The sequence below is a fragment of the Bufo bufo genome, chromosome 4 (assembly GCF_905171765.1).
Source record: "Bufo bufo chromosome 4, aBufBuf1.1, whole genome shotgun sequence".
NCBI classification, from domain to species: domain Eukaryota; kingdom Metazoa; phylum Chordata; class Amphibia; order Anura; family Bufonidae; genus Bufo; species Bufo bufo.
The window spans coordinates 41231430-41250607 of record NC_053392.1 but is presented as its reverse complement, the minus strand read 5'-3'; the positions used below and the strand labels follow the sequence as shown (position 1 = coordinate 41250607).

At 43.4% G+C, this 19178-nt stretch overlaps 1 protein-coding gene across 3 annotated transcripts in view; it reads right to left on the bottom strand.

The window, feature by feature from the left end:
• Positions 1-945: 945 nt before the first annotated feature.
• Positions 946-19178, bottom strand: part of ADCY3 (adenylate cyclase 3) — a 178827-nt gene continuing 160594 nt past the window's right edge. For all 3 annotated transcript variants that reach the window (XM_040427125.1, XM_040427123.1, XM_040427126.1), the window contains exons 10-20: positions 18387-18548; positions 15329-15416; positions 15080-15196; positions 14742-14998; positions 7997-8078; positions 7431-7589; positions 7183-7329; positions 6814-6933; positions 4541-4667; positions 2364-2488; positions 946-1730 (exon numbers count right to left, since the gene is read on the bottom strand). In XM_040427125.1, coding sequence (XP_040283059.1) covers positions 1548-1730; positions 2364-2488; positions 4541-4667; positions 6814-6933; positions 7183-7329; positions 7431-7589; positions 7997-8078; positions 14742-14998; positions 15080-15196; positions 15329-15416; positions 18387-18548 — 1567 coding nt within the window. In that variant the 3' untranslated portion in view covers positions 946-1547. The remainder of the gene's footprint in view (positions 1731-2363; positions 2489-4540; positions 4668-6813; positions 6934-7182; positions 7330-7430; positions 7590-7996; positions 8079-14741; positions 14999-15079; positions 15197-15328; positions 15417-18386; positions 18549-19178) is intronic.

Here is a 19178-nt window from a genome sequence, read left to right as displayed (position 1 = left end):
TTTTCCATATCTACACAAATATACAATTAGTGAAGAACTCCCTGCACTGTTGATATAAATAAATTATGGATTATTATATTGCATTCATCTTGCCGCCGGCTTCTACAGCCACCACCACCCTAGGCTCACTTTCTAGGAGGGTCGAAAAGACAATCAACCCGACAATGACCAGCGCACTTGATCAAGTGCTCACAGTGAATTATCGCCCCCACGGGAATACAAGTCACGATGATCCATGTTACAAAAAATTCCCCAAATTTCCCCTGATGGACCATTACCTCTATGGCCAGGGTGATGAACCTCGACTCTACAGAACAAATTCTATAAGAGGACTTCGATCCTAGCTCCATCCCTACGTACCGTTCCGTCATACAGCGCATTGGTAGGACCTCTATATATAATATATTCATCATTCGTAAAAAATATAAATTTGAAAAAAAAACCACATAAAGTAGATCTCTGTCCATAGACCACCTAGCTATATATATATTTTTTCCTGTTTTTTTTTTTTTGCTTTTTACCTCCGTGCCTACTTACCGTACGTTTCCGTTCCTAGTAATAAAATGCAACGTTTTTAGTTTTTTTTTTAAGCTGCGGGTTTTCTGCGTATAAAAGTAGATTATTTTGTGTGTGTTTTTGTTAAGAAAAATAGAAATCACAGAGGCTATCAGTGACGTCGGCTCTGTCCTAAGCACTGGCGTGTTAAATCGTGGATAAAACAGTCTCTTCCCCTCCCTCAAGTCCTGGGAAAGTTGTATTTAAAGCGAGAGATAAAGGGGGAGAGGGGGATAAGCAGCAGTGAGCGGGGTGCAAGCAGTATCTGGAAGGGGAATACTAGTCAACAATTAAAAATATAAATGGTTTAAAATTTCAATCTTAATTTTTTTCGTCACGTGTTATGTATATAGTTGTCTTTTTTTATTAAATTTTTTTGTCATTTTTAAAATTTTTGTTTTAGTTTTTTTTTTTTTTACTCCAAATATAATGAAATATATTGCACTCTCGTCGTTGCATTGCCACTAACTACACGGGCAGGTTATTGTTATCATCACAGTAAACTAGCAGTAAATTGACCATCCCGCTTTGGAATTGAGACTGTCCCATTGCCCTGAAAGATATATCGTGTTTCTCCAATAAAACGTTGACCATGTGTGCTCATCTTGTACTTTTCGTGGGGCTAAAGCCCGGTTGAAGTCATTTAACTAAAACTCAAATATCGTGTCGTAAAGCATCCAATTTGCATTCTCTAGGATATCTAAAAAAAATTCAACGTAGGCCCACCGGCCGCCAACCTCCACTTTTGGGTCTGCTGGACTTCAAGATATGGTCTCTCGTGAGCCCGTGCAGTCAAAGGGATGTTGAGCGGAAAAGTCTTAAAAAGGCAACTCCAGAAATAAAGAAACTTGTAGTTATAGGTTATATGTAGTCTATATTGTCCTTTTTTTAAATTGATTTATTCCTCTGGCGTGTGAAGGACGTAGTACTTCCTTTTCTGAGACATCAGTCTGCATTGACATCATGTTTATGCTTGAGGGGTGATCTACAGATCAAGAGTTTTCCACCACTTGGTGGGGCAGAGTGACCGAAGAGCCGTTAATAAAGGAGCCTTGCTTGTCCCGTCCTTTCAAGAAAAAAGTGAGAAGTTCGCCTTTTCCTTTGACGTAGATAGGTCCTCTCCTGACAAAACGAAAACCATAGTCCTTCAGGATGTCATGGGTGTCTTCTACAACCTGGAAAAGAGTGGACAAGAAGGTTGTGAGATCTTTGACTCAGGACACTAAGGGTACGGCCACATCAGGTTTCCACATGCAGTTTCGGAAGCCAAAATCAGAAGTGCATCATCAAAGGAGAAAAAATGTAAAAGACAGATATGACTTCTCATATTTTTTTTAATTCGCTCTTGGTTTTGGCTTTCAAACCCGCATGCAGAAACCTGACCGTGTGGCTGTACCCTCAGAGTAATCAAGCTCCTCCAAACACCTTCTTTTGGGTGTGGAAAGGAATTTAGAAGTCCTCGTAATACCACAGCGACTTCAATAATCTTGTTGTAGCCTGCCATAACCAAGACAACATTATCTTAATGGTCGTGGACATCTTTGGAGCTATTTTTTTTTATGATCGCATTTTACTCATTTTGGTCTACAGATCAATTGGTCTTTATTAAAAATGTTCAGCCGTTTCTGAGATACAGGGGTTAAAAATCAGAAAGAGCAAGCGTACCCATGTTCTTGACCATAAGTTAGGTGTTTCTTTATTCAACTTTACGTTTCCTTCCTGTCTCTCGATGGTGAGGTTTACATATTTAAAGGATTGGTGAAGGGCCTGACCAAGCAATGCAGAATTCACCACAACTGTGGCCATACCTGTATGTTGCCCATAACACCGGTAGACTCCATTCTGCTGGCAACGTTTACCGTATTCCCCCAGATGTCGTAGTGTGGTTTGCGAGCTCCTATTACACCAGCCAGAACTCCTCCCTTATTGAGTCCTGCGGAAACAAAATAGTGGTCTGAACTGATCTGCCCAAAACTAATATCAAATAACTAATATCACGATCCGCATGTGGAGGGAGAGGAGATTAGATTTTCATTCAAGTCCCAAAAGTAGATCATGACAACCAGAAAAAAAGAAATTGAGTCAAAAATGCAGATGGGCAGCAATGTTCTTTTTGGAGAGCAGCAGCTTTCTCCTTGCAATCCTGCTATGCACTCCATTGTTGTTCAGTGTCCTCCTAAAGGTGGACTCATAAACATTAACATAGCTAATGTGGGAAAGGCCTTCAGTTGCTTAGAGGTTACCTTGGGTTCCTTGCGGACTATTACTGTTACGACTAGTGTGTGGGACCGCTGGTCAAACCAGAGAAAGTGTGGATTCTATGTGTCAACCAAGGGATGGCAGCTACTAACCCCTAGGGTGTTATTCAGTACTCTCACAGGAGACAGGACAGAAGGCAGCAAGAGAGAAACTGAACCACTACCTACAGGATTAGCTAATATGGAGTCAGACAACAGGTAATGTTCCAATTAGGGATGAGCGAATCGACTTCGGATAAAACATCCGAAGTCGATTCGCATAAAATTTCGTTTCAATACTGCACGGAGCGAGCGCTCTGTACAGTATTAGAATGTATTGGCTCCAATGAGCCGAAGTTATTACTCGCGAGACTTCGCATAATAACTTCAGAAATTTATTTATACTGTAAAAAACATTTCCCAAACTCGGGTTCGGTTCCAAATAACTTCGGCTCATCGGAGCCAATACATTCTAATACTGTACAAGAGCGCTCGCTCCGTACAGTATTGAAACAAGGTTTTGTGCAAATCGACTTCGGATGTTTCATCCAAAGTCGATTCGCTCATCCCTAGTTCCAATAGATCAAGTTGCGGTTAAAACCGCGGTTAGTGTGAACTGAGTCCAATAGCAGACACGGTGGTGTGAAGTGGTATTGCAGAGAAGACTGGAGTAAAGGCAGCAGATGATGATGATTGTCAGAAGCTGAAGCGTGGTCAGAGGTCAGAAACCAGTATCGGATAACAGGTAACGTTCCAATTAGCGTGGTACAGAGGATCAGACAGGGGCAGACAGATCCAGTAGTCGAGTGCTCAAACAGGCTGGGTCAAACACAGGAGAACAGAACACCTATAACAGTTAGTAACTCAGCGCTCAGGCAACTTAATGGAAGAGGAAGCTGCTATTCAAACTTGTAACCGCGCCCCTGGAGAAGAAGCCCTCGCCCCTGGAAGCATAAATGACAGGAAGCGGCGGGCGCGCACCCCTTTCAGAAACCAGCATGGGATGGAGCACGGAGGCAGCATGGCCGAAGGACGCTTCTGGCAGGCACACGTCTGCCACCTCTGGCGGGCAGAAGATACTGGAGATATGACAAGTGAGTCAGCGGGAGGTATGGCAGAAGGCCCAGGCCTAACAATTACACGCCTTGCTCTTGGTCTTATCTTTGGTAATAATGGTCTTGAATTTCCTCCATTTGTACACAATCTTTCTGACTGTGGATTGATGTCCAACCTTTTTATGGATGGTTTTGTGGCCTTTTCCAGCCTAAGGAGCATCAACAACAATTCTTCTGAGGTCCTCAGAAATCTCGTTTGTTTGTGCCAGGAAACTACAAATGTGTTGTGAAGATCAGGCTTTTGTGGATCCCTGTTACAGGTCACCCACTCACACCTGATTGTCCTCCCATTGATTAAAAACATCTGACTCTAATTTCACCAAATTATCTGCTCATTCTAATGGTTCACATACTTTTACCACTCATAGATATGTGATATTGGATCATTTTCCTCAATAAATAAGTTACCAGGTGTAATATTTTTGAGTCGTGTTTGACTTGGTTATCGTTATCTTCTTTTAAGACTTGTGTGAAAATCTGATGTAGTTCTAGATCAAATTTATGCAGAAATATAGAAATCTCTGATGGGTTCAAAAACTTTAAAGCACCACTGTACATGGCAGACAACACATTTTATTACTGCAACACTGTGTACATACCGCAATATTAGAATAAACAGTGGATAGCACTTACCTATTCGCAGCATGAAGTTATTAAACGACTGGTAGTTGATGTTCATTAGCGTCACCTTCATTGCCAGAGCAAAGTCAGCGAGATCAGCGAGATGCTGCCAACGTTCCTTATCTGAGATCTCCTCCTTCTACCGAGACATGACAAATAACAGGCTTTGGTATAATACATCAGTCCTGTCATCAGATCCTTCCACATTACAATGGCAATTATATTCTTGTACATAGGAGCAGTATTATAGTAGTTATATTCTTGTACATAGGAGGCAGTATTATAGTAGTTATATTCTTGTACATAGGAGCAGTATTATAGTAGTTATAGTCTTGTACATAGGAGCAGTATTATAGTAGTTATATTCTTGTACATAGGAGGCAGTATTATAGTAGTTATATTCTTGTGCATAGGAGCAGTATTATAGTAGTTATATTCTTGCACATAGGAGGCAGTATTATAGTAGTTATATTCTTGTACATAGGAGCAGTATTATAGTAGTTATATTCTTGTACATAGGAGCAGTATTATAGTAGTTATATTCTTGTACATAGGAGCAGTATTATAGTAGATATATTCTTGTGCATAGGAGGCAGTATTATAGTAGTTATATTCTTGTGCATAGGAGCAGTATTATAGTAGTTATATTCTTGCACATAGGAGGCAGTATTATAGTAGTTATATTCTTGTACATAGGAGGCAGTATTATAGTAGTTATATTCTTGTACATAGGAGGCAGTATTATAGTAGTTATATTCTTGTACATAGGAGCAGTATTATAGTAGTTATAGTCTTGTACATAGGAGCAGTATTATAGTAGTTATATTCTTGCACATAGGAGGCAGTATTATAGTAGTTATATTCTTGTACATAGGAGCAGTATTATAGTAGTTATATTCTTGTACATAGGAGGCAGTATTATAGTAGTTATATTCTTGTACATAGGAGCAGTATTATAGTAGTTATATTCTTACATAGGAGCAGTATTATAGTAGTTATATTCTTGTACATAGGAGGCAGTATTATAGTAGTTATATTCTTGTACATAGGAGCAATATTATAGTAGTTATATTCCTGTACATAGGAGCAGTATTATAGTAGTTATATTCTTGTACATAGGAGCAGTATTACAGTAGTTATATTCTTGTACATAGGAGCAGTATTATAGTAGTTATATTCTTGTACATAGGAGGCAGTGTTATAGTAGTTATATTCTTGTACATAGGAGCAGTATTATAGTAGTTATAGTCTTGTACATAGGAGCAGTATTATAGTAGTTATATTCTTGTACATAGGAGGCAGTATTATAGTAGTTATATTCTTGTACATAAGAGCAGTATTATAGTAGTTATATTCTTGTACATAGGAGCAGTATTATAGTAGTTATATTCTTGTACATAGGAGGGAGTATTATAGTAGTTATATTCATGTACATAGGAGCAGTATTATAGTAGTTATATTATTGTACATAGAAGCAGTATTATAGTAGTTAAATTCTAGCACATAGGAGGCAGTATTATAGTAGTTATATTCTTGTACATAGGAGGCAGTATTATAGTAGTTATATTCTTGTACATAGGAGCAGTATTATAGTAGTTATATTATTGTACATAGAAGCAGTATTATTGTAGTTATATTCTTGTACATAGGAGCAGTATTATAGTAGTTATATTCTTGTATATAGGAGGCAGTATTATAGTAGTTATATTCTTGTACATAGAAGCAGTATTATAGTAGTTATATTCTTGTACATAGGAGCAGTATTATAGTAGTTATATTCTTGTACATAGGAGCAGTATTATAGTAGTTATATTCTTGTACATAGGAGCAGTATTATAGTAGTTATATTCTTGTACATAGGAGCAGTATTATAGTAGTTATATTCTTGTATATAGGTGCAGTATTATAGTAGTTATATTCTTGTACATAGAAGCAGTATTATAGTAGTTATATTCTTGTACATAGAAGCAGTATTATAGTAGTTATATTCTTGTACACAGGAGCAGTATTATAGTAGTTATATTCTTGTACATAGGAGGCAGTATTATAGTAGTTATATTCTTGTACATAGGAGCAGTATTATAGTAGTTATATTCTTGTACATGTACATAGAGATCAGTATTATTTGTAGTTACAGTATATTCTTGTACATAGGGACGGTATTATGTTGGGTGATACAGTTAATTTTGGCAAAATCGTGCACACAACTTGCATGAGGGTCATCAGAAACCTACCTGCTATCGGGTAGTCGGCTTAATGTCATCTTGAAATACAGTGAGACTAACCTTGATAGTAATGTTGTAGCCATTTGTGTTGGAGTCTGGGGTCACTCCGGATGCAGCCATGTAAGTGCTTCCAATGGTTTTAATCTTCGTAATACAGCGAAACTGAGGCTCATCCAACAACTTGAAAGAAAAATAAACAGAAGAGAATCAGATATGTAACGATAGCCAGTCCTGCTCTTATTGATATCTTCTGACTATAAATGTCCCATAAAAATCAACCGCTGGTGAAATTTCTAAACGTGGGTTACTGGAAAAACATTTTAATTAATGCGAGCACTTACGATCAATCTTTTGTGCCTTGGTGGCTTTTAACACTTTTCAGACTCTATTTACCAGTACATCTTTCATCACGAAATCTAAGTAGCTTACCGCATCAAAATCTGAGATGATCTCATTGAGGAACCTCAGACACTCGATGCCTCCATTGTTGATACTTTCTTCTGTATAAAAGTCTGAGAAATTTGGGATCGAAGCAAACATCACCCCAATCTCATCATACGACTGACTATACAGCTCCTGAAAAATAGGGAAAACATACAAACCAGCTGAACATCACAACAACAGTACAGCCTTGTCCTTCCATCTTACTGTACATTGAATTCTCCTCTTCCTCTTACCTCATCTCTCTTTTTGGAGCCCAGGAAATGGCGAGCTACGTGCTCAGGCAACATGTTTGTGACAAGTGCCTCATTCCAGCGCCTCATGTCATAGACTTTCTCTTTCTGGTCATGTACATCGATCTTCCATAAAAATAGGGTCCTTGCCAACTTCTCCACCTGGAAGACCAAACCATGACTTAAAGTTGGCCACGTGGGGCTTCACAGAAAATGATTTCCTACGCTTCCCAGATCACGACACAATATCCCATCTTTGGGTGGGTGACTCTGGTGTCTACCAGGAGGGAGGCATGGTCCCTGAGCTGGTTGAGTTTCCCCTTGGATGGTTGTGAAGAGGGATGAGGTCAATTGGACCTGTGCTCCCCTTTCAAGGAACGTTTCTTGGGTACTCTTTGTGTGCACTAGGTCATATGTGGTCCCGACGTTGTGTTAGGATCTAGCCTTACGTTAGGCATCAACACTGTGCAAGACTATTGGCCACTTTTTTGTGTGGGGGCTGCGTGACAAGAGAAGGCAGCGCAATGTGTCCGGTGTGAGCTAAATGGTTAGGTGACGTGTAAACTCACATGTCGAGCAAAGTAGTAGAAACTGAGCATCATGATGAAGATCATCACTGTCATGGAATATTTGGAAGGAACCAGATAAGCCCTGCAGAAAGACGACAAAGAGGAAATCCATGTACATTTATAGGAAAACAGTAATTCAGTCTGTAGATCACATATAATCTGTAGATCATTTATAATCCCTGGATCACATATAATCTGTGGATCTCTTATCATCTGTAGTTCACATATAATCTGTATATCACATATAATCCATGGATCACATACAATACGTAGATCACTTGGCATTTACTCAATGATACTCATTAATCCGATTCATTAGCATTACACCAATTTATATGGTCTTCAAATATTAATACCATTTTGAGGTCACGTGACCCCATGATGTTTCAGTATAGACAAAATATAATGTGTGGGTGATATGTATAGATTATGTTTCAGATATATACTGTAGATGATATAAAGTTTGTGAACCCTTCAGAATGACCTGCATACATTTGACCTAAAACAACATCAGATTTTACACACATCCTAAAAGTAGATAAAGATAACCAAATCAAACAAATGAGTCAAAAACATTAGACTCAGTGATTAATAAATAGGAAAATGATCCAATATCGGTGAGTGGTAAAAGTATGTAAACCTTTAGGATTAGCAGATAATTAGAGCCAGGTGTTTTCAATCAATGGGATGACAATCAGGTGTGATTGGGCGACCTGTTTTATTTAAAGAACAATGATCTATCAAAGTCTGATCTCCACAACACGTTTGTGGAAGTGTATCATGGCACGAACAAAGGAGATTTATGAGGACCTCAGAAGAAGAGTTGTTGATGCTCATCAGGCTGGAAAAGCTTACAAACCAGCTCTAAAGAGTTTGGACTCCTCCAATCCACAGCCTGATAGATTGTGTACAAGTGGAGGAAATACATGACCATTATTACCTTCCCCAGGAGGGGCCAACAAAGATCATGCCAAGAGCAAGAGTGTAATAGAGGTAACTCCTAAACAACTAAAGGCCTTTCTTACATTAGCTAATGTTCATGAGTCCACCATTGGTAGGAGAAGGAGGATACTTTCTAAAAGGAACATTGCTGCCCATCTGCAGTTTGGTAAAGATCAACTGAACAAGCCAGAAGGCTATTGGGACAATGTTTTGTGGATGGATGAGACCAAAATAGAACTATTTGGTTTAAATGAGAAGCGTTATGTTTGGAAAAAAATTTAAATCCTGCATTCCAGCATAAGAACCTAATCCCATCTGTGAAACACGGTGGTGGTAGTATCATGCTTTGGGCCTATTTTGCTACATCTGAGCCAGGAATGGCTTGTCACCAATGATGGAACGATGAATTCTGAATTATAACAGTAAATTCTTAAGGAAAATGTCAGAACATCTGTCTATGAGCTGGATCTCAAGAGAACGTGAGCCATGCAGCAAGACAATGACCCTAAGCACACAAGATGTTCTACCAAAGAATGGTTAAAGAAGAATGAAAATAAAGTTCTGCAATGGCCGAGTCAAAGTCCCGACCTTAATCCCATAGAAATGTTGCAGAAGTACCTGAAGCGAGTAGTTCATGGGAGGGAACCACCAACATAGCAGGCTGATGCAGAATTGTACAGAGGAATGGGCTAAAATTCCTCCAATCCGATGTGCAGGACTAATCAATAATTACTGAAAACGTTTAGTTGAAGTTATTGCTGCACAAAGTGGTCACACCAGATACTGAAGCAAAGGTCCACATACTTTTACCGCTCACAGACATGTGATATCAGATCATTTTCCTCAATTAATAGATATGATGAAGTCTAACATTTTTCACTCATTTGTTTGATTTAGTTATCTTTATCCACTTTTAGGAGATGTGTGAAAAATGTGATCTAGTTTTAGGTCAAATTTATGCCAAAATATAGAAAATTCTGAAGGGCTCACAAACCTTCAAGCACTACTGTATCAGTATGGAGGATATATAGATGATATTTCAGCAAGGAGGATATATAGGCAAAGTTTCAGCATGGAGGAGATATGGATAAAGTTTCTGCATCGAGAGTATAAAGACAGTGTGTCAGTATGGACGATATATAGATGATATTTCTGTATGGAGGTCATATAGGTGATGTGTCAGTATGGAGGATATATATAGAAAATGTTGTAGCATGGAGGATATATAGATGATATTTCAGTATGGTGGATATATAGATAAAGTTTCTGTATCGAGAGTATAAAGACGATGTGCCAATATATAGATGCTGTTTCTGTATGGAGGTCATATAGACTATGGTTCAGTATGAGGATATATAGATGATATTTCAATATGTATGATATATAGACATCCATGTTGCTGCGTGGAGGATATACTGCATATACAGTGTTGCAATATATCATATGTAGACAGTGTTTCAATATGGAGAATATATTGATCAGGGTTCAATATAGACTATTTTCAGTGTAGATGATACATACGAGGTACAGTGTGTAGGCGATGTATCAGTGCGGAGGATATACAGACAATCAGCATACATATCATCTAGACCAGTGGTCCCCAACCTTTTTTGCAGCAAGGACCAGTTTCATGCAAGACATTTTTCCCAGGGACCGGGTGGGTGGGGTGGGGGGGTCTGGAGCGGGGCTTAGGGGGTGGGCAGGGCTTATGGTTTTTATTTTTTTCTGTTATGCCACTCACCACATAGGAAATTTTCTTGATATTTTAATAATTTGGACTTTTCGGACGTGGCGATAAGTAATATGTTTATTTATTTATTGTTTATATATTTTATATGGAAAATTGGGAAAGGGGTCATTTATACTTAATATTTTGGTGTTTGTTTTTTTTTACTTTTTATTTAAAGGGGTTCTCCGGCCCCTACTTGAAAATTGCCCATCTTCATACCCTGTGGAGGGAAGGTTATTACACCGATACTTACCCTCCACAGCGCAGCCCATCCGATGATTCTCTTCACGGTCACGTGACCGCCCCTAAAGCATTTTCAAGTCTTCCGGTCCAGCGCCGTCTTCTTCTTTTCCTTCCTGAGGCAGGAGACGGAACGTCATCACTGACGTCACCACCTCCTGCCGGCCTTCCTCGGTACTGCGCATGCGCCGGGTCCGCCGGCCGTCTTCTGAGTGTACAAGCTTCTATGTGAAGCCTGTACTGACTCATGTACAGCGCGATGTAGGCAGTGACAGCATAGCGATCAGCCACAGAGTCTGATCGCTATGCTGTGGAGGTCATTGGGGAGCTGTGGATGGCACATAGGTGCCCTTGTGGGCACTGTGGATGTCATTAGGGGCACTATGGATGGCACATGGGCACTGTGGATGGCACATGGGGGCACTGTGGATGTCATTGGGGGCACTATTGATGGCACATGGGCACTGTGGATGGCACATGGGGGCACTTTGGATGGCACATGGGTGCCCTTGTGGGCAATGTGGATGTCACTTTGGGGGCACTGTGGATGTCATTAGGGGCAATTTTGGTGGCACATGGGCACTGTGGATGGCACATGGGGTCACTTTGGATGGCACATGGGTGCCCTTGTGGCCAATTTGGATGGCACTTTGGGGGCACTGTGGACGTCATTAGGGGCACTATGGATGGCACATGGGCACTGTGTATGGCACATGGGCACTGTGTATGGCACAAGGGGGCAATGGATGGCACAAAGGGGCACTGGATGGCACAAGGAAGGCACTGGATGGCACAAGGGGGCAATGGATGGCAGAATGGGGGCAATGGATGGCACAAAGAGGGCACTGGATGGCACAATGAGGGCAATGGAGGGCACAAGGGGGCAATGGATGGCAAACAGGGGCACTGGATGGCAAACAAGGGGGCACTGGATGGCACAAGGGGCACTGGATAGCACAAGGGGGCAATGGATGGCAGAATAGGGGCACTGTGGATGTCACTGTTATGGGGGCGCTGTGGATGTCACTGTTATGGGGGCACTGTGGATGTCACTGTTATGGGGGGCACTGTGGATGTCACTGTTATGGGGGCGCTGTGGATGTCACTGTTATGGGGGCGCTGTGGATGTCACTGTTATGGGGGGCACTGTGGATGTCACTGTTATGGGGGCACTATAGATGTCAGTGTTATGGGGCGCTGTGGATGTCACTGTTATGGGGGCGCTGTGGATGTCACTGTTATGGGAGCACTGTGGATGTCACTGTTATGGGGGCCCTGTGGATGTCACTGTTATGGGGGCCCTGTGGATGTCACTGTTATGGGGGCCCTGTGGATGTCACTGTTATGGGGGCACTGTGGATGTCGCTGTTATGAGGCACTGTGATAGGGCTCGTGCACAGGGCCGTTTCAGTTTTGCGGTCTGTAAGTTGCGGATCCACTAAAAAAGGTTACTGTCCGTGTGCAATTCACTTTTTTTTTGCAGTCCCATTGAGCTCTATGGGTTTTAGATCTGCATTATGAGGACCAGAATAGTGCATGTTCTATCTTTCAGATGTGGAAAGCACAGGGACGTCATCAGTGTGTATATTACATCCGTATGTCAGGTCCAGTAAAGACAGAACATGTCCTATTCTGGTCCTCAAAATGAGGACCTCAAATCCATAGAACTCAATGGGACTGCAAAAAAATGTGATTCGCAAAATGGATGCGGCTGTGTGCATAAAGGTTTAGATACACAGCTCAGCAGGCTGGGTCATAGAAGATGGGATTAGATACACAGCTCAGCAGGCTGCGTCATAGAAGATGGGATTAGATACACAGCTCAGCAGGCTGCGTCATAGAAGATGGGATTAGATACACAGCTCAGCAGGCTGCGTCATAGAAGATGGGATTAGATACACAGCTCAGCAGGCTGCGTCATAGAAGATGGGATTAGATACACAGCTCAGCAGGCTGCGTCATAGAAGATGGGATTAGATACACAGCTCAGCAGGCTGCGTCATAGAAGATGGGATTAGATACACAGCTCAGCAGGCTCTGTATCAGACACACATACATGTCAGGATTAGATACAGATGTGATTGGATACGCCTGCCGATTCCAGCTGTTTATTACACTCTGGAGATGGTGAGGGAAGAGCCTGTGGACGGTCAGTGATGGGATTATATATGTCGCAGGGAAATGATGAAAACTGAGATTTGATTAAATCCCTAAGGGAGACGATCAATTCACGGACGATGATGTTTCCCAAAGAAAGTAACTGATTTGATCATCAAATCCCTTAACTGTTTTAGTGAAAAGTTTAATATTTTAATATTTTAACCTTTGACACAGATACAGGAGGCAGGTGCTGCAGAATCACATAGCGGACAGCCAACCTCTGACAGGGAGCGATCAGCAGCAGTTAACCCCTCAGGTGCCGCATACGCCTCCTGAATCTGTAAGAGGACTTTATTAACTAAGTAGCAGGACATGTAGAGCGGCGCCCCCAGGGATCTCCCTGGCGGTTGGGGACCGCTGATCTAGACAATGATCCAGTATGAAGGATATGTACACAATGTTTCAGTACAGAGAATACATACAGTTGTGTTCAAAATAATAGCTGTCAGACATCACTAACCTGATCAATCACTGTTTTTAGTAGAAATTATATTTCTACATGGCAAATAATTTACTAGCAGGTGTAGTAGAGTAATAGAAATCCAACAGACCCAACAGTCATGACATGCATGCTGCTAATTCTGTGTAATTGAATCACTAATTGAAAGGGGCATGTTCAAAATAATAGCAGTGTGGAGTTCAATGAGTGAAGTTATTCATTCTTTAAAAAACAGGTGGCAATTGTTGCCCTTATTTAAGGAAGGAAGGCAGCAAATGTCGTACATGCCGGTTACAGTGCGTTTCTCTCTGAAATTCTGAGGAAAATGGGTCGTTCCAGGCATTGTTCAGAAGAACAGCGTACCTTGATTAAAAAGTTGATTGGAGAAGGGAAAACATATAAAGAAGTGCAGAAAATGATAGGGCCTATTTATCGCAGACCAGGGATCATGGATCAGTTTGAATACATCAGAATACTTGAAGAGGTCATGCTGCCTTATGCTGAAGAGGAGATGCCCTTGAAATGGGTGTTCCAACAAGACCACGACCCCAAACACACCAGTAAACGGGCAACATCTTGGTTCCAGACCAACAAGATTGACGTTATGGAGCGGCCGGCCCAATCCCCGGATCTAAATCCAATAGAAAACTTGTGGGGTGACATCAAAAATGCAGTTTCTGAGGCAAAACCAAGAAATAGAGAAGAACTGTGGAATGTAGTCCAATCCTCCTGGGCTGGAATACACAGGGGCAGAAGGTGGTCGACTCCGAGCAACACGGACGTCCAGCAGTTCTCAGAAACAGCGGTTATACAACTAGATATTAGTGACGTGATTCAAAGGAAAGCAAAATCTTCAAACATTTCTCAGTTTATATAGTGAATGTTTGAGTTTGTAAAGAAGAATACAAACACTGCTATTTTTTTGGAGCAGTCTAATATTTACTTTTCTTTAAAAAAATATATATATTTTTCTTCATGTTTTGATTTGGAATAGAACGTGTCGTGTTCCCGATGCATTTGTGTGGACGGAAATGAAAGCTATTAGAAGGATTTTGAGCTTTGTTATTTTTTTAAAACGCACTGCTATTATTTTGAACACAACTGTAGATGGAGGCAATGTTTTAGCGTGGAGGACACAAAGATCACGTATCAGCACAGATATTATCTTGACATTGATTTAGTGTGTGTATCTAACATGGCCGATGGTCAGAAGATCTGTTAATAGGTGCACTCACACGTAGCCGTTAAAACGCTTCCTGTCGTAATCATCAAATATCGGCCTCCAGGCATAAATGTTTACGACTCCGACAGCGATAGTGATCATCAGCATGAGGGTGAGCTTCACCATGTGGCTGACCTGAACCAACATGATGGTGGCGATCAGAGCCAGGATGGCGATGTAGCTGTAATATTTGGGGTTCTCCACGCAGCCCCAAGTTTGAGATGGCAGGGTGCTGTTGTAGGATGTGGAGTAGTACTGCAGACAGCTGAGCTGTGGAGGAAACACAAGAGTCAGGAGAACCATCGGTGGTCTTCTCCAGTGCAGAGAGCCACAGAGGTCTCCTTTCTTTACCATATCCACAATATCCGCCATAGTTAGAATAAAAATGGCCGACATTGCCCAAGTATTTCTCGCCCATCTGGTCCGGTCTATCCAGGTGGAAAATGCAACCAACTTTTTATTGAAAACCTGTGAAAACAGGAAGAAGACGAAGGTCCTGTAACAGATTCTTCAGCCTTACCCACGTCAGATGTCCTTTATTTTACCCCAGGAGACCTGAACGATTACACCTCCTCCTAATACATACAGAAGGTTTCTTACCCTGGGGAAGATGGCCGCCAGCGAGCAGATGGTCAAAACCAAGAGAAGGATCTCCCCAATTACAAACGTTACGTAGTTGGCGACCAACCTGAGAAGGCATGAAGACAATTGGCAGTGTTATCAGGTCACTGTTAGGGGGGCACTGTGGATGTCACTGTTATGGGGGCACTGTGGATGTCACTGTTATGGGGGCACTGTGGATGTCACTGTTATGGGGGCACTGTGGATGTCACTGTTATGGGGGCACTGTGGATGTCACTGTTAGGGGGGCACTGTGGATGTCACTGTTATGGGGACACTGTGGAGGTCACTGTTATGGGGACACTGTGGAGGTCACTGTTATGAGGGCCCTATGGATGTCACTGTTATGGGGGCACTGTGGATGTCACTGTTATGGGGGCACTGTGGATGTCACTGTTATGGAGCACTGTGGATGTCACTGTTATGGGAGCACTGTGGATGTCACTGTTATGGGAGCACTGTGGATGTCACTGTTATGGGGGCACTGTGGATGTCACTGTTATGGGGGCACTGTGGATGTCACTGTTATGGGGGGCACTGTGTATGTCACTGTTATGGGGCACTGTGGATGTCACTGTTATGGGGGCACTGTGGATGTCACTGTTATGGGGGCACTGTGGATGTCACTGTTATGGGAGCACTGTGGATGTCACTGTTATGGGGGCACTGTGGATGTCACTGTTATGGGGGCACTGTGGATGTCACTGTTATGGGGGGCACTGTGTATGTCACTGTTATGGGGCACTGTGGATGTCACTGTTATGGGGGCACTGTGGATGTCACTGTTATGGGGCACTGTGGATGTCACTGTTATGGGGGCACTGTGGAGGTCACTGTTATGGGGGCACTGTGGATGTCACTGTTATGGGGGCACTGTGGAGGTCACTGTTATGGGGGCACTGTGGATGTCACTGTTATGGGGCACTGTGGATGTCACTGTTATGGGGGCACTGTGGAGGTCACTGTTATGGGGGCACTGTGGAGGTCACTGTTATGGGGGCACTGTGGATGTCACTGTTATGGGGGCACTGTGGATGTCACTGTTATGGGGGCACTGTGGATGTCACTGTTATGGGGGGCACTGTGGATGTCACTGTTATGGGGGCACTGTGGAGGTCACTGTTATGGAGGCACTGTGGGTGTCACTGTTATGGGGCATTGTGGAGGTCACTGTTATGGGGGCACTGTGGTTGTCACTGTTATGGGGGGCACTGTGGATGTCACTGTTATGGGAGGCACTGTGGATGTCACTGTTATGGGAGGCACTGGGGAGGTCACTGTTATGGGGGCACTGTGGAGGTCACTGTTATGGGGGCACTGTGGAGGTCACTGTTATGGGAGGCACTGTGGATGTCACTGTTATGGGGGGCACTGTGGATGTCACTGTTATGGGGGCACTGTGGAGGTCACTGTTATGGGGGCACTGTGGAGGTCACTGTTATGGGAGGCACTGTGGATGTCACTGTTATGGGGGGCACTGTGGATGTCACTGTTATGGGGGCACTGTGGAGGTCACTGTTATGGGGGCACTGTGGATGTCACTGTTATGGGGCACTGTGGATGTCACTGTTATGGGGGCACTGTGGAGGTCACTGTTATGGGGACACTGTGGATGTCACTGTTATGGGGGCACTGTGGATGTCACTGTTATGGGGGCACTGTGGATGTCACTGTTATGGGGGGCACTGTGGATGTCACTGTTATGGGGGCACTGTGGAGGTCACTGTTATGGAGGCACTGTGGGTGTCACTGTTATGGGGCATTGTGGAGGTCACTGTTATGGGGACACTGTGGATGTCCCTGGTATCAGGTCACTGTGGTTGTCACTGTTATGGGGGAACTGTGGATGTCACTGTTATGGGGCACTGTGGATGTCACTGTTATGGGGGCACTGTGGATGTCACTGTTATGGGAGGCACTGTGGATGTCACTGTTATGGGGGCACTGTGGAGGTCACTGTTATGGGGGCACTGTGGAGGTCACTGTTATGGGAGGCACTGTGGATGTCACTGTTATGGGGGGCACTGTGGATGTCACTGTTATGGGGGCACTGTGGATGTCACTGTTATGGGGGCACTGTGGATGTCACTGTTATGGGGGCACTGTGGATGTCACTGTTATGGGAGCACTGGGGATGTCACTGTTATGGGGGCACTGTGGATGTCACTGTTATGGGGGCACTGTGGATGTCACTGTTATGGGGGCACTGTGGAGGTCACTGTTATGGGGGGCACTGTGGAGGTCACTGTTATGGGGGCACTGTGGAGGTCACTGTTATGGGGGGCACTGTGGAGGTCACTGTTATGGGAGGCACTGTGGATGTCACTGTTATGGCGGCACTGTGGATGTCACTGTTATGGGAGGCACTGTGAAGGTCACTGTTATGGGGGCGCTGTGGATGTCACTGTTATGGGGGCACTGTGGATGTCACTGTTATGGGGGCGCTGTGGATGTCACTGTTATGGGGCACTGTGGATGTCACTGTTATGGGGCACTGTGGATGTCACTGTTATGGGAGGCACTGTGGATGTCACTGTTATGGGAGCACTGTGGATGTCACTGTTATGTGGGCGCTGTGGATGTCACTGTTATGGGGGCGCTGTGGATGTCACTGTTATGGGGGCACTGTGGATGTCACTGTTATGGGGGCACTGTGGATGTCACTGTTATGGTGGCGCTGTGGATGTCACTGTTATGGGGGACACTGGATGTCACTGTTATGGGGGCACTGTGGATGTCACTGTTATGAGGGCACTGTGGATGTCACTGTTATGGGGGGCACTGTGGAGGTCACTGTTATGGGGGCACTGTGAAGGTCACTGTTATGGAGGCACTGTGGATGTCACTGTTATGGGGGGCACTGTGGAGGTCACTGTTATGGGGGCACTGTGAAGGTCACTGTTATGGAGGCGCTGTGAATGTCACTGTTATGGGAGCTTTTGAGGTCATGTGAGGTATGTCTGGAGCTGCCCTTTAAGAGGATGTAGCTTAGTGACAGGTCATGTCTATACATTTCTACACTGGTGAGTGGACTTACATGGGGTCTATGAGCATCTGGACAATGGCCGTGAAGAAGAGGACAACACAGGAACAGCTGAAAGCCGCACCACTTTGCTTCTCCTTCTCCACGGAGAAGCGGGTTTCCATTTCCGGGTTGATGAATCTCATGGACAGGCGGTAGGTGTACTTCCCTTTCAGGCTGAAGAGACATACAAGAGGCCACGGTTTGAGATTTGTCACAGCTCCGCCCAGGAACTGATAACACCCTAGGAATGGTGGGTAACCTTGGAAATTAAAGTGTATTCCAAAAACGCAAACCCCTATGTAGGACTAGGAAGGTTCTACCAACCAAAGCTAAAATATATAAATATGAGGGTGCTACAAAAGTGTATGTGTGTGGGGTGAAATTATAAAGTTAAAGTTCCAGATGGGTCATCCTTATCTGGGTGGTGGCCCCCTAGGTTCAGCTATTTAAGAATAATGGCTAATTGTACATAGGATAGGACTGACGAATAGTGACCTTTTATAATATCCCACCCCCTTATGTGGCACCTCACTGACGCTGGGCACAAAACCCCAGTGAATCTCATACATTCCTATTTTCTGCTCATCACCAGTGGTAGAAGAAGGAGGCCGAATGGCAAAAATAAGACAGGGCCCCTCGTGATGTCATTTCCCGAGACCCAGGGGCCAATTTTGCACCCACGTGTTTGCAAACAATGAGAGTAACAAAGAGGACAGGACCAACCATAGATGGTCCCATCTCTCCAAGGGCCCCAAATGGTCTTCTTCTACAAAGTGTTGAGGGGCCCAGCATGCAGAGGAGGCA